Consider the following 15,794-nt stretch of genomic DNA (forward strand, 5'->3'; position numbering starts at 1 on the left):
CAAAAGCTTTAAATTAAAAAAAAATATTTTTATACTTTTTTGAATTGTTAGAAATATAATTACCTTGTGCTTTCCAAAATTGTTTTTTTTCTAATATCAATTATCAAGTTTTTACTTGTTTTTGCTTAAAAGTTGTGTAACACTGAGAAAAAAAGTGTTGTCAAAACTACCAGAATATGGTAAAATTTGCGTGTTTCTGAGAACACAAAAAAGTGCGGTAATTTTTACCATGTTGCATTGATAATGTATTTTGGCACAATTAAATAAAATTTGGTTTTATTAGCAAGCTGTTTAAAAGTAAATGAGATAATATTTGCAAATTTTGTAAAAAGAACTGGTAATTTTAACAGTACTAGTAAATGTACTTGTAAATGTTCGTAATGTCCTAGTAAATGCACTAGTAAACAGTACTAGTAAATGTTGAATTTGATAACCTCTGATTAGTAAACGGTTGTTAACTTTGTTTTTGTTCGGGTTGTTGTTTTCATTTCTATGTAAGCTTTAAGATAACATCTTCAATTTACAATTGTAACTGTACAAATAACTGTAGTTGTGGTTGTAATTTATTTACGTCGCACTAGAGCTATACAATGGGCTATTGGCGACGGTCTGGGAAGCACAGCTGAAGATGATCCGAAGCCATGCCATTCTCTGCATGTAACTCCTCTGCAGCGGAGGACCCAATGTGGCTGGTTATTTCAAACCACTGGCGGTGTAGCAAATGGGCAAAATTGAAGGAATATGTCTTCCCAATGGAAAAGCCGGTTTTGCTGCGTGGAGAAAACTGCTGGTTAAAATACGTCTTTTTACGTTCAGAGCCTTCAATGGGTTAATTGTAATCAATTCTAGGGAAGTTCTTTGTCGTGTGGAATCATTGTTTCGCTAACCACTTGTAAGCCTAGCTGTATTGAGGTAGAATCCTGCTATAAAACACTGAATAACATGCACCATAGCTAGATATATCTGATTTCAGCATCTTTTAAACACTTTAATTTAAAATTTGAAGACATCAGTTATATAGTTTTTCCTTTTCTTATATAAAATTGATAAATAAATTAGGAAAATAAAAAACTAACTGCCATCTAATGCCAATCAACCTTTTAAATAAACTACCATTTTAAATAATCCTTGAAAGTGTAAGTAGAATATTATTATTCAATTTGGTAAAAGGCATAAACATCAAAGGTTTAAAATTACCAAATGAATGTTAAAATGAATGATATATTAACTTTGTACTTTAGAGCATATTATAAAAACCATTCATTCAGTTCAATTTACTGTTCAATTTTGTAGTTTTACTAATTGTGTAATAATAAGAAATATAATTTGAAAACCAAAATTTTGGATAAACCTTTACAGTAAAGAACGGGAAAATTACAAAATGAATGATTTAAATTCTGTATATTTTGGTTTGATTACCATAATTATGTTTTTTTTCTTCTTTTTTATTAACAGAAATGCATTTACAAATTAAAAAGAGGTAATTTTTACCGTGTACTATGAGTCTACTCAAAATATTTAAAAAATTTTCTTAGCTAACTGAACTTCAAACTGAAATAACAATTCTATTTTTAATTTAAACTTGATATTTCATAACAGTAATATTTGAAAAAAATTATATAATTCAATGCATGGCTATTTTAAACTGAGTAACACTTATTTATTTTTGATTGGCTCTTCGGCTTCTTTACCGTTTAATTTAATTGATACAATTTCCTTTAGGGGTCCTGACACCCAATTTCAAAGTCAGTCACGAAGAAATTATGAAGTCATTCTTCTTAAGATCCAGTTCATTACTCTTTCTTTCACACCCACGTTGGAGATTTCCTCATGGTTTCCATCCGTCGCATTCATGGGTGGCTCTAGTTGTTCAAAAACATTATTTACATGAACTAGCTTAATTATACACTAAAAACAATATAATATTATAGTAGTCATGAGAATAAAATACTCGGTGTCGATTTTGGGCGTGGTTTATTATTAATGGCTTATTTCCAACTTAGAATATGGGATAAGAAACCAGTCACACACCTAGGAGTTAATCACCCTTAACGGATGGGCGATATTCCGTTTCCGTTTTATTAAGTATTATTGAAGTCTCCCAACCGAAATTATCATACCAGACAAACATAAGCATTATGAACAATATTTTTTAATCATTAGTTTAGAAGTCAAAACCTTCAATTACTTTTAGGTATTCATGTAATCACAATCAAAGAGTACATTCTTGCTTTATAGAGATTTATGAAGCTAAGTACCAAAAAACTAAATTAGAGATTTTAGCCAAATCGAAATTCAGTACCACTCAGTATTGGGTCAAAGAGTTTGTTAATTTTTGATTTCGTTATTCCCTTTCTTTCTTTCTTTTTTTTTCTAACGGTAGGCACTTCGCGTTCTTTGCCTTGGAATATGCCTAAGTCATGGAAGTAAGTGATATTACCCACGCCTTACTGCCACAGACCAGTTTATAGGATGGACCACATTCACATCTCATAAAACAGAGGACAACACACGGAGAAAATTATCCATACCTTGAGCGGCATTCGAACCCGCAACCATTGGCTTTGCTGTCAGACACGTTGATCGCTAACTTTGCAGGTTGGCACCAGTTATTGCTAGAATACTTGGTGCTTAAATACTGTCTAGATAACAAAAATATTATTTGATTTTTCATTACATTTAGAAGGAGTATTTAATTAAATATTAAAATTAGCATGGCATTACATCTCCTGCTATATTTAGATTTAAATATTTTAATATTTTGGAGTTGTTTTAATAACAGCTCTTATAATTTGTTTGAGGCTACTAATTTGTCTGTCAACAAATATTTGTAACGTGAACAGACCCTTTTAGAAAAATCGTTTTGATATTGAACACTAATATCGGCATCATGAATCACAGTAACGTTCAAATTTATTGAAACTTTAATAAAATGTGAAATAGTTTCCTATTTTTATTCGAATTCAGCTGAAGCATCAAAGAACCAAGTTAAAAAAATGGTTTAATTTGCCTTAAAATATGATTCAAATTTACGCCATATTAATTAAACTCGCTTTAATAATTCTAACAATGTATAATTTTTAAACATAATTTGAATTTTTAATTTAACATGTACACTGTAAGAAATTCTGGATCTAATTACGGTTAAAAGTACTGGTACTTATTGCCGAAAACTTCATTTTTACATGAACATGGAACATGTTACGGAAAAAAGCTTATATATTGTATACAGTAATATTCACTGAATCAATCTAATTAATTAATTACAGAAAAAATCACGGTATGATATTTTACGTTAAAAAGGAATTATAAAGTGAAAATGGATTTTAAGGAAGATGCACCCAAAAGAACCGGTACTTTATGCCGCAATTTGGTCCGGAATGTTTTACTCTGTAGTTTCGCAAAAACAACAAGTTGATTTTATTAGTTCCTTATAAAACTTCCTAAAAATACTTATTTAAGAATCTCGAATTCGTTCCGTTGTTTGTTCAGCGAAGTAAAATATTTAAAGAATTTTGTCGAAGCTAATTTATGAAATTGATTCATCAAGCTCTGTCAAGTTTTTTACTCACTTTTAAGTAGGAGAAATTCTTCCAGTTAAAATACCTCGAAGGAATCTTTTAGTCTGAGTTTCATCTTAAGTTTTTTGGCTTAATGACTTGTTTAAGATCTAAAAAGTAGAATACAACATGACATTTTTTATTCTTCGAAATAGGTCACATTCAGCGAAAGTAGTGTTTCATGTTTCTTCATTAGTTGTAGAAGAATACAAAGTATTTAAGTTTAATGGTCCATAAGATGAATCCCTGAAGCGAAATATTTATTCATTTCAACATAAGAATCTCAGTTTTTTCTGCTCTGGAATACGCATCGTTCAAGGTACATCGTGAAACAAACAGAAAAAATATAGAAAAGCAAATTTTATAATTAAATTTTATGACACAAAAAATAAAAATAAAAGTCTCATATAAGAGGTGAAAAACAGGCACTCAGATTAGTTTTGACAACACCACTTACTCATAGATAATAGTATCATACAAGTCAGTATTGTGCTGATTGGTTAGGCAACCTCAATACGGATTTCTTTTATTGCACGCTATTTCCAATAAACATTTCTTAAGGCTTAAAGGAACAATTAAAAAACCATAAAGATTGCGAAGCCTAACCAGTAGATTATATTCCCTTTGTATTATATTTTAGACAAATTTGATAAAGTTTTAAAACAAAAAACAGTAATAAAATGAAAGAAAAAACTATTCCTCTATTTTCCATTCATTATAAGTGTAGAGCATAAAATGTCAATAAAAATCACTGATGTAATAATAAAATAGAGAAATGTAATGATTTTCAATAGTCAGATAAAAAAAGAAATAAGAAACTAAAACTTTATTATTAAATGTTTTAGTGCTATTACTGTTATGGTGTATCTGATGTAAGATAAAAGTTTTTGCGCTATAACATACGAAAGTGTGATAAAAATATAGACTGCTTAATTCTGAAGTTGAAAATAGTTTTGAACAAAATTATTATAATTTGTTTTTCATCATGCAAATGTTTGAGCAAGACTTTTAAGGTATGAGGTGCGAATGTTTCAGAAAAATATAAAACACAAAAATGACATCTGCTATTTTTTGTTCAGTTTTCGCAAAAGCATTTGTGAATTTTGTAAGAAATTAACGTGAAAAAAAGCTTTACACAAATAGGATATTTAAATGTAGTTTTACTCAAATACACGATCATAAATTCGGTTAATGCGAGAAAAAAATCATAAATCACTACTCACTCATTATTGTAAGTAAATCACTACTTACTCATTAATGATTGACCGCGACGGAAAAAATAGAACCATGTGTTTAATTTAGAATTAAGATATTTACTGACATCTTAGGTACTATATTTCTTCTGGATTTCTAATAATAACGATCGTTAAAAGATAATTTCTGGAATTTCACGATAGTTTATAAAATGATTGAAACTATAAACGCATTTTATAAAAATTCCTAGAATGATACATTTTTATTAGTATTTTTTGTTGCAAAAAATTTTTCGATTTGTATTTCACTGCAATCGATATTTGCTTATTGTAACAAGCTAAACTCTTCTACTTGATTTACACGAACAATTTATAAGAATTAAATATCTAACTGTACATTAATAGTATATCGTATAAAGCAAATAAATGTATAAAGAAAATACTTGCAGGACATTTATAGATAATGTGGAAATTGAGTATGAATTTGAAGCTATGCAAATAATATCAAAATTTGTTTTTACTTTTATGTGCTAAATTTTTTAACGTCTGATAGTAGTTATTAGGGTGAATCTTCTGTTAAATACTCAAAAATAATATTTTAACATTAAAAAACACAAATTGCACTAATATAGTATTAGTTTTATGCATTTTGTGCATGCATTAGCTTTTCCAAAAATTGAAATATTTTGATTTACTATTTACCGAAAAAATGACTATGTTACATTGAAAAAAAGTATTAAAAAAACAAAACAAAAGATAAAACAACCAGAAAATGGTAAAGCATTTTAGCTTGTTTCTAGCTCTACGGGAAGCTCAGTAAAGTTAAAAAGCTCAGTAATTTTTTGGAAATGATTTTGGTGAAATTAATAGTATTCTACATGCTTCTATATGTTTTTATATTTCGGATAAAATTTGGTAAATGTGGCAAATTCTGTAGTTTTATCATGATACCATAGAACATGACATAAAAAAATTTATTCGGTTATATTTACTTTTCAGTTTTGTATTTTTTACTGAACGTGTGGTAATAAGAGCTATAATTTGTAAAACCAGATTTTCCTGTAAGCAGTTACCATATGAATGTAAAAATTACCAAATTAGTGGTTTAAATACCGTATATTTTGGTTTTATTAACCAGAATTATGTTTTATTTTAACCAGGAATGTCATTACCCTACAATATGATAATTTTACCAGCATTTTTATTTACATTTATCAGTGTAGGATTAAGTATATAAACATTATAAGGTATATAAAATAATTTTATTAGGCTATATTTTCCTGCTTCACGCTTTAGTAACTACAAACAGGATTTCACCTACCACATTTTAGCAATGTAACTTTAGTAGACACGTTAATTTGTATTAATTGAAACCATAATCGTAACTCTTATTCATCACTTCTGTCATTGAAATGTTGTTTAAAAGCAACTGTCAAAAATGCTTACACGATTTAAAGAGGTATGTATAAAAACAACTGAAAATTTATAACGAACATGGTTCAATTATTTCAGTTCCGAGCAATTGAAGAAAGTCAATTGTTCTGCGGCAAAGTTAACAGAGAACATATATCAGTTTATATTTCAATAAAGAATGTATAGAAGACGATATTTACAATGCAATAGTACTAAAAATAATGCTCGTGTATGTTTGTTTTTCCAATAAATAAATGATTTTTGTTGTCAAATATTGCGATTTTCAAGCTTACTCTATTATTGAAAAGAAGCCGACCATAACATGAACTCGATCTTCAATGCAGTGTAAATATTTTACAGTTTATTTACTAGCATCTGCGAAGCTTTTCATGCTTTATAATTCCTATTTTCTTACTCAGAAAGACTGTTTGAAATCCTTTTGTTTAAGTAGACGTCCCCATTATTTTGGTTGTTTTACAAGCTATTATCAGTTCTGTCTATGTATTGCAAACGGCTATATATTTTCTCGTAAATTTAAAATATATTTTATAAACTATATTTATGTATTTATTGAGTTAATGAGGCTTTAGGTACACAGGCTGAATCAAAGGTCACCTTAAATTTCAGTAAAAATAAAATCAATAAATAGCAGAAGTTTTTGAGGAAAATTTTGTATTCTTAGCAGCACAATTAGTGATAGTTATTATATTTTTATTAAATGGATTCAAGTTTTTTTCGAAGTTAAAATTTTATTTCATGTCTTAAAAATGCAAGCTTTGCTTTTATTCAATGAGTTGTGATGGAATATAAAGCTGTTAAATGCAAAAAAGGAAAAAAAATGTGTTTTTGAATAACATTCAACGTTTGATTTGATTTGACAATCTGTTGACATTGATCGTATAAGTAGCTAATAGTTTTAAAGCAATAAATACTAATTTGTGTAGTTTCATTACCTTCGTTTTACGATCAGTTTAATTACGATTTGATAACAACAATAAATTTGTTTTTGGTCAGAGACATTTTGAATGAATAATTTTTCCCCAAAAAATATTTTTATATGACCATTTTTCTAAAGCTTACGCAGTACTGAACTGTTCGCATATAATTGGAGAAGATTGTCCATGATCTTTATATTATTTTTCCATTAATCTAAGAAAGAACTGGTTTATAATTACTTATTTTAAACACTCGACATACAACAACCTGAAGCTTAATGAACTACATAGTTGTTTTTATAATTTTCTATAGTTTTAAAATAAATCTCTTGCGGAAAAGTTTAAATTATTTAAATTTTTATGCAATGAATCTCTATAATCTGTATAAGAAAAATATGTAGTGTAGCTCTCCGAAGAAAAAAATCTTTCTTTTTTTTGCATTTAAAACTAAGATATAATATTTCACCTTTGCAATGAAAAACTTTTATTTCTACTGAGCCAGTAAACTGAGCCATTGAAAAATAAGGAAATTATTTGTCAAATTATTATTTTTCATTTTTTGTAAAAAGTATTCTTTTACAATAATTAATGAGGCAACAAAAATTATATTTTATTTCTAAAATTAAACCTATCTGCATTGCACAAACAGCTTAAGAATTTTTCAAAATTTTATAAATTTTATTATACTTTTTAATATTATACTTTAATGTCATCCAAATTTTAAAAATGCTGACAAATCTTTAATGAATTGATTAAGGAAGCTCCAAAATGTTCTTAAAGTATAACTTTTTTTGTGCAAAAGTTTGCAAGTTTCAAGTTAAATTTATAATATTAAAATAGGTGATCATTAGCTTCTCTTCTGATCCCTTTTTAAAAACTCTTGTTTATATAATTAATTTCAAATGAATTTTGATAATATTTTTTCAGATTAAATATTCAAATATTTTGCTATCTTTTCAGTGGTATTTTTAATAAAAAACTGCGAGATATTTCGAATTTTGAAAAACAGAATTTCTTTTTTAAATTTAAATTTGTTATTGTGTAGATTTGTTTATCTCGGACATGTGATAAAACAACAAACTTTCTTCTTTTAAAAATTCTGTATTCCTTTTTTATCCTTCTGAGAAGTATTACATTAACAAATGTTTAACTTTCGAAACTATTAAAGATTACATTAACCTTAATTGGTGTATATGTATAATTATCATGGATTATCTATTATTTCAATTCAGGTGCACACAAATTAAATGATGCTAATCGCAGATGTATTTCTTAAAAACTTCTTCTAATTCAGCTCGATTTAATAACCTGTTTTTTAAGTTAGCGAGAAAGCTACATTTAAAAAATGAAAGAAAATGTTTTTAAAGAACTCTAAAGAAGAAGAAAGTTCAAGGAATCAGAGCATATACAGGGGTCAATTTCACTAAATGAGATTATAATTGATGTTACTGGTTCCTAATGATATTCAGTTTTTTTCAAAGCAAATAGTTTCCATTCATATTTTGTTTTTCAATTAGCATTGCGCAATTTATATTAAAAATTACTGCTGAACTACTAATTATTTAAACTGTTTGAAATCTATTTGACTCTCATTGCTCATTTGTAAGTTTTACTGTAAGGAGTTATAAAATCAACTGAAACTTCTATAAAAATTTTAATAAAACTATGCAGTTCTTACTGTGTTGACACATCGAGAAAAAATCAAAAAGTACACTGAAAAAAAGAGTATGGCCAAAAAAGAGTATACCCCATAGTGCCAGAAAAACTGTGAAATTACAGTTTTTCTGGCACTATGGGAACACCAAAAAGCTCGGTTATTTTTACCACAGCAATTTGATAAAATTAGCAATAAAACATTTTATAATATCATTTATTCAGTTAAACTTTTTCTTACAATTTTGTATTTCTTACTGAAAGTGTGGTAATAAGAGCTAGAATTTTGTGTACCAGAATTTCTGGTAAACCGTTACCATATGAATGGTTTAAATACCAAATGAGTGGTTTAAATACAGTATATTTAGGTTTTATTAATGATAATTTTTTTAATCCGAAATGTAATTATTATACAAGACGGTGATTTATTTTTCCTCGCGTAGTAGCTTTAAGTTTTTTCGAAACTACTGATTTTCTCTTTGTTAAAAAAATTTTTGCTTCGCTTTGAGTTTTGCACAAACATTCCCTCGATATTTTAGACCCATGTTTAATTGATTTAAATAGGTAGATATGAAAAACATGAGACATTCATAATTATTTTCAATTTCGCTATCAATTTATGAAAAAATATACCGATGATGGTAATCATGTACTGAGGCTAATGGTAAAGTATAATCGCTAAGATAAATTATTTGAGAAATCTTTATGCAGAACGATTTGATGATACTTTCTGTAAAATACTTAAGTAGATGAAAGTAGATAATAGTGATGAAAAAAAAATTATAATTTGCTAAATAATTTTAAAGTGAAACTATTATCATGCTATCATACATCATTTTTTATTGTTAACTATAAGGATGTCAAAGTAAATATTATAAGCAAATAAAGTGCATTTAATGACCAAAATGACTTGAAATTTAAGTAAAAATGCTTCTAGTTAAATTATTGCTTTGTATATTAGTGAGACAGAATAAATTTGTCTTTAATCATGTTTTCGTGGGATTATTGAATTGCGAATTGTGTTGAATTTAAAAGCGTATAACGTATTTGAAAAATGAACTAAATATATGTAATTTGCTTTAAGAGAAAAGTTATCTTTACGATAATAATGTTTTTATGACAGTGGTTATGTTGATAGACTAAACATAATTTCCTCTCTCTTTCTCTTGATTTGATTTCTCTGATGTAAATATTTTCATATTTGTTTATCCGTTTTTGCGTCTATATTTGTATTCTTGTTTAAATATCTCTTTACCTCCCTGAGAGATAATTCTATATATTTATCTGTGGAAAATTTAAAATGAGTTATTTAAATAAACTGAAAGTTTTGTGCATTTTCTTGAAAGTTTTTTTTCACGTAATTGTGTTTCAATATAACTAAAATATAAATGTAAGCAATTTCAAACAACACATGACCTAACTTTGGCTTAAAATATTTTCCATATAATCTTCAATGATTTGGTAATGATATCATATAATACTTTATCATAATGATAACATATAAAAAAATTTGGCAGTTTTGTCATGATACTTTAAAACATGGCATAATAACAATTTATTCGGTTAAATTTAAATTTCAGTATTGTATTTTTACTAAATCTGAGTTAATAAGGACTATAATTTCGAAAATTAGAAATTCTGGTAAATCGCTACTACTTTAACGGAAAAATTACCAAGTGAATGATTTAAATTGCGCTTATTTTGGCTTTTATAACCAGTTTTTTTTCTTTCTTTTTTCTGTTTGTTAGAAATGTCATTACACTACAATACGGTAATTCTACCAGACTTTTCTCCGTGGGGTGTTAAATCTCATGAGGCTTTTTTGTGAAACTTTTTAATTTTTTAAAATTATTTGGCCGATTAAGAATGATCCTACTCCTCCAGGCCTCTATGAATGCATTGTCTTATAATGCTATTGATTCAAGTGGAATGCTGCTTTCTATAATTTGTTCAATTCCAAAACAAAAGAACTAAATAGTTAGCAAAAAAACGAAATTTAAGCACTTTTCCGATTTTCTTACGTATCATTGCCATAGGAAATAAAACCTATCTAATTTCTCTTGCTGTCTCTCATAAAGCTGAGGGGGAAAAAAAACTCGACACCGGTCGAATTCAGATGTCAAACTTTCGGGCCGACAGTGGTGACGCAAAGGTCGTTAGTCAAGGCCGACGCAGATGAACGCGCTAACAAAGACGTTTCACACGTCTTAGTGTGGAAGCAGTCTGAAGGAAGATAGGAAATTTATTAATCATGCGTTTCAAAAATAAAAAAAAAAATAAAAAAGGAAAGGAAAAAGCTTCACTTACAGCGTGCGTCACATTTTCATTTACTAATATATAAATCTATTATTTTTATGTTCAAAATTATGATATGGAGAAGCAAAACACGGTGAAAATGTTTTATTAACCCTTATTATCGTGACAAAAATATTTCCGACAGGCTGAAAAATGTCATTCGCAGATTTCTTTTTCTTGTTCCAAAACATAACCCAAGGTTTTTCGTCATAATTAATATTCGCCATAAAGAACGATGCCAAGTGAAAAATGGCGAACGGAACAGTCAATTTGTTTTGAAGAATGGCATTTTGCTTTTTGATATGAATATTGTGGAAGCTGGTGTTACGCGATTTAATAGAAAAAGATGTTTATGCAGTATTTGTAATGGAGCGAAAATCAAATAAACTGCGCTTATATTTTTTATAGATTTTTTTTATTGTCACATTTTTATGAAAGTGATATGCAAGTGTAAAATATAAATATTTTCATCACTAAACTGCGCTCTTTAATATTTATAAAGTGTAATTAAGGTGTTTCAATATAATTAAAAAAAGAGAATATTGTTATGAGTTATCTATTGAGGGTTAATTATGTTTTTAAAATACCTCTACTTACCATTAATTATTAAAATCAATGTAATTCCAGTACTGTTGTAGATTAAAAGTTTTCCTGATGTCCTCTTCAATTTTTCAACTTCTTTTTCAATTATTAATAATTTTTATTTTATTTTATAACCGTTGTTGCACAGCCGACCCAGTTTTGAGTTTACGACTACCAATGTTTAATTCTGTAACCTTGTAATTTTGAACCCAATACTGATGATAAAGGAACTCCTGGAAAAAGTATTAGGAGAAATTTGTTTTCTTGGAGGACTTTTTGATGGATCTAAACTACATTTGCGTTACATGGAGAGGAAAACAACGGAAACCTCCCACGATTAGCCTCACGGCAAGGGCACTCCAACCCATGATCCGTCTACCATTGAGGATATTTCACGTCAGCACTGCTGTCATTGCGAGACGGGTGCGGAATTCGTATCCACCTGCCATCTGCTGGGATTCGAATCCGGGTAACCTCATTGGCACGGAAACTTCCCACGATTAGCCTCACGGCAAGGGCACTCCAACCCCTGATCCGTCTACCATTGAGGATATTTCACGTCAGCACTGCTGTCATTGCGAGACGGGTGCGGAATTTGTATCCACCTGCCATCTGCTGGGATTCGAATCCGGGTAACCTCATTGGCACGGAAACTTCCCACGATTAGCCTCACGGCAAGGGCACTCCAACCCCTGATCCGTCTACCATTGAGGATATTTCACGTCAGCACTGCTGTCATTGCGAGACGGGTGCGGAATTCGTATCCACCTGCCATCTGCTGGGATTCGAATCCGGGTAACCTCATTGGCACGGAAACTTCCCACGATTAGCCTCACGGCAAGGGCACTCCAACCCCTGATCCGTCTACCATTGAGGATATTTCACGTCAGCACTGCTGTCATTGCGAGACGGGTGCGGAATTTGTATCCACCTGCCATCTGCTGGAATTCGAATCCGGGTAACCTCATGGGCGCGGAAACCTCCCACGATTAGCCTCACGGCAAGGGCACTCCAACCTATGATCCGTCTACCATTGAGGATATTTCACGTCAGCACTGCTGTCAGTGCGAGACGAGTGCGGAATTCGTATCCACTTGCCATCTGCTGGGATTTGAATCCGGGTAACCTCATGGGCACGGAAACCTCCCACGATTAGCCTCACGGCAAGGGCACTCCAACCCATGATCCGTCTACCATTGAGGATATTTCACGTCAGCACTGCTGTCATTGCGAGACGGGTGCGGAATTCGTATCCACCTGCCATCTGCTGGGATTCGAATCCGGGTAACCTCATTGGCACGGAAACTTCCCACGATTAGCCTCACGGCAAGGGCACTCCAACCCCTGATCCGTCTACCATTGAGGATATTTCACGTCAGCACTGCTGTCATTGCGAGACGGGTGCGGAATTTGTATCCACCTGCCATCTGCTGGAATTCGAATCCGGGTAACCTCATGGGCGCGGAAACCTCCCACGATTAGCCTCACGGCAAGGGCACTCCAACCTATGATCCGTCTACCATTGAGGATATTTCACGTCAGCACTGCTGTCAGTGCGAGACGGGTGCGGAATTCGTATCCACCTGCCATCTGCTGGGATTCGAATCCGGGTAACCTCACTGGCAGACTAGTGCTCTATCCCTTGGGCCATCACGGCTCAATTATGAATAATTGGAAAAAAAATATATGCGTATATCTTTTCTATTATCAGGAAAGGAAAGAGATTCTTTTCCTGTAAATATTAACTTCGAAATGGCCCATCTGTTAACTATTGAAGATTACTATATGAAATTTTTACAGACTGTATAAAATTTAAAATAAGAAAAAAAAGAAAAAAACATCAGCGTAATAAACACAAATGAACAAATTTATGAAACAGATATCGCCTGATCACTACATCGCTTAAGTACTACATCGCTTAAATACTATCAAATAAAACAGGTGATCGTTTCAAAACTATATAAAAGTACCTTCATCAGTATCGAGAAGGCGAAGCACACTATACATAACTCTCCTCTTCACTACTTTTGTATAGTTTTGAAACGATCACCTGTTTTATTTCGTTCACTTGTACTCTTTACGTTGTTTTTTACCTTACCTTTTAGTACCTTAACTATCAGTACAACGATAATCTGAATGAGGTTGTTCGGATTTACACTAAGTTTGACTGCGTTGATAAGGTTTTGCGAAGTAAATGTATCAACATTAAAATATCGTAAAAAATGTTCAGCATTAGATTGCATATTAGAATATTTATTGGAAATGTGTAGCATTGTATCACCATTTGATAAACAATGAATCTTACGTGGGACTATTAGTTAAGATTACATTTGCTGTTTATTGAAGACTGAAAATATTGTTGAAACTACTATAAGTATCAGTATTTATGTAAAATAGAGCTTACTACATTGTTATTGCTTTCTTCTCCTGTTCATTCTAGGATGTCCAAACTCTTAATGTTGTAACAGGCATTTTGATATAGTTGGTAAAGCGGTTCATAATAACGTTATTCCAAATGAAGTTTTTCCGTTGCATTTTATCAAGGCTTTATCGGAAAAAAAATTTATCATAACATTAAAAGTTGCCAATTATATATCTCATATTTAAATAAAGCACTTATTAAACTATAATAATTTTTTGATGTTTCCTTAATATCTAAATTTATGTTTTTTTTAATAATTTCAGGTGCTGCTCGCCAACAAAAAAGTGAAATTGTACAACTGAAGCAAGTAAAGAAATTGAATAGATTGGACAATTTAGGATTTTTATCTTATACATTTACAGCTTTCAATGAAACATTCAATATACGAGTTAATCCCGCCGAAGGCTTATTATCTCCTATTTTTAACATTATGACTGTAAATGAGGGAGAATTGAATTCTTCCTTAATAATTCGTAAACCTTCAAGCTTTAAAAACTGTTTTTATAAAGGATATGTATCCGGCGATCCAAGCTCATCAGTTATGTTAAGCTTATGCCATGGTGTGGTAAGTAATAAATTTCTGTTTTTTCAGTAAATTTTTAAATATTTATATAAAAATTGAGTGAATATATTCAAATATATTCAAGAAATCATTATTATTATAATCTTATTGTTAAAATTGTAAAACAAAATCTATAAAATGTAAGGTTTGCTTCATCCAAAAACCAAACAAGAAATATTGTAAAGGGACTACAATTCCTTCCGGGGTTTGGAAGGCTTACAGCAAGCAAAATATTACCAATACACCAACAAATTTTAATTTACCTGCTAAAGATCTGCTAAGGAAATTTACCTGGTAGAGAAATTAAAAAAAAAAACTTACTATGCTAACAAAATCAGTTTTTCGGGAATCTAGTTAAATTATTTATACATTTATAAGGACTTAAATTTAAAAATATTAAAAAAAAATTTTCGATGATAATATGGTAGATTTTATGAACATTTAAGCAAAAATGAATTTTTAAATATTCTGATAGTGTTATTTAATACAAGGAATATCATTTATTCATTTGAGAAACAGTTTCATTTCTTGTTTTTTGTTTCAATTCCTAATTTCTTATTAATTTAAAATAAAACTAAAATGCAATAATATGGATGAAAATATTTTTATCTAAATAGTTGTTGAACACACGCAGTGTCTCTTGAGCTCATTATTTTTCTTAAAGTATTTTAAATTCATGGAAACTAATTTAAAGTCTGAATTTCAGTTTCTTAAGGGGATTTGTTTTAAAATAATCATAAAGGACTTAGTCTGCGTAAAATATAATCCAATTTTGTTCAGGTTCGGTGCATTTCCCTGACCCTCGGATCCCCGACAAATTGATTGCCCTGCACCATTTGCCCTACAGGTTCGTTTACCCAACAGCTTATTTTTTTCGAAAAAACCCAGTAAAAATGTTTAAAAAAGCATGAAAAAATTAAGAAGAAAAAAACGAATTTAAAATAATTATGAAACAAAAATAATAAAAATAATAAAAAGAAACAAAGAGAATAAAAACAATAAAAACATTAATAAAAAAGAAAAAAAAGCAAGCACCTGAAAAAAAATAAAAAATAAAAATAAAAACCCTTTAATGCAAATCGGAGTTAACTATAATTTTGAAAGGCCCCAAGTCCTTTGCAAAGCAGAGAGAAAGGTTTACTAAATAAATTGTTGCTGCATTAACAGTCATTACTTACC

General features: G+C 29.9%; 1 protein-coding gene across 1 annotated transcript in view; it reads left to right on the forward strand.

Annotated features, from left to right (window-relative positions):
• Positions 1–15,794, forward strand: part of LOC107443755 (A disintegrin and metalloproteinase with thrombospondin motifs 9) — a 335,002-nt gene that overhangs the window by 84,075 nt on the left and 235,133 nt on the right. Inside the window, exon 2 of the mRNA XM_043044658.2 lies at positions 14,317–14,618. Coding sequence (XP_042900592.1) covers positions 14,317–14,618 — 302 coding nt within the window. The remainder of the gene's footprint in view (positions 1–14,316; positions 14,619–15,794) is intronic.

Source organism: Parasteatoda tepidariorum, chromosome X1 (genome assembly GCF_043381705.1).
Source record: "Parasteatoda tepidariorum isolate YZ-2023 chromosome X1, CAS_Ptep_4.0, whole genome shotgun sequence".
Taxonomy (NCBI): Eukaryota; Metazoa; Arthropoda; class Arachnida; order Araneae; family Theridiidae; genus Parasteatoda; species Parasteatoda tepidariorum.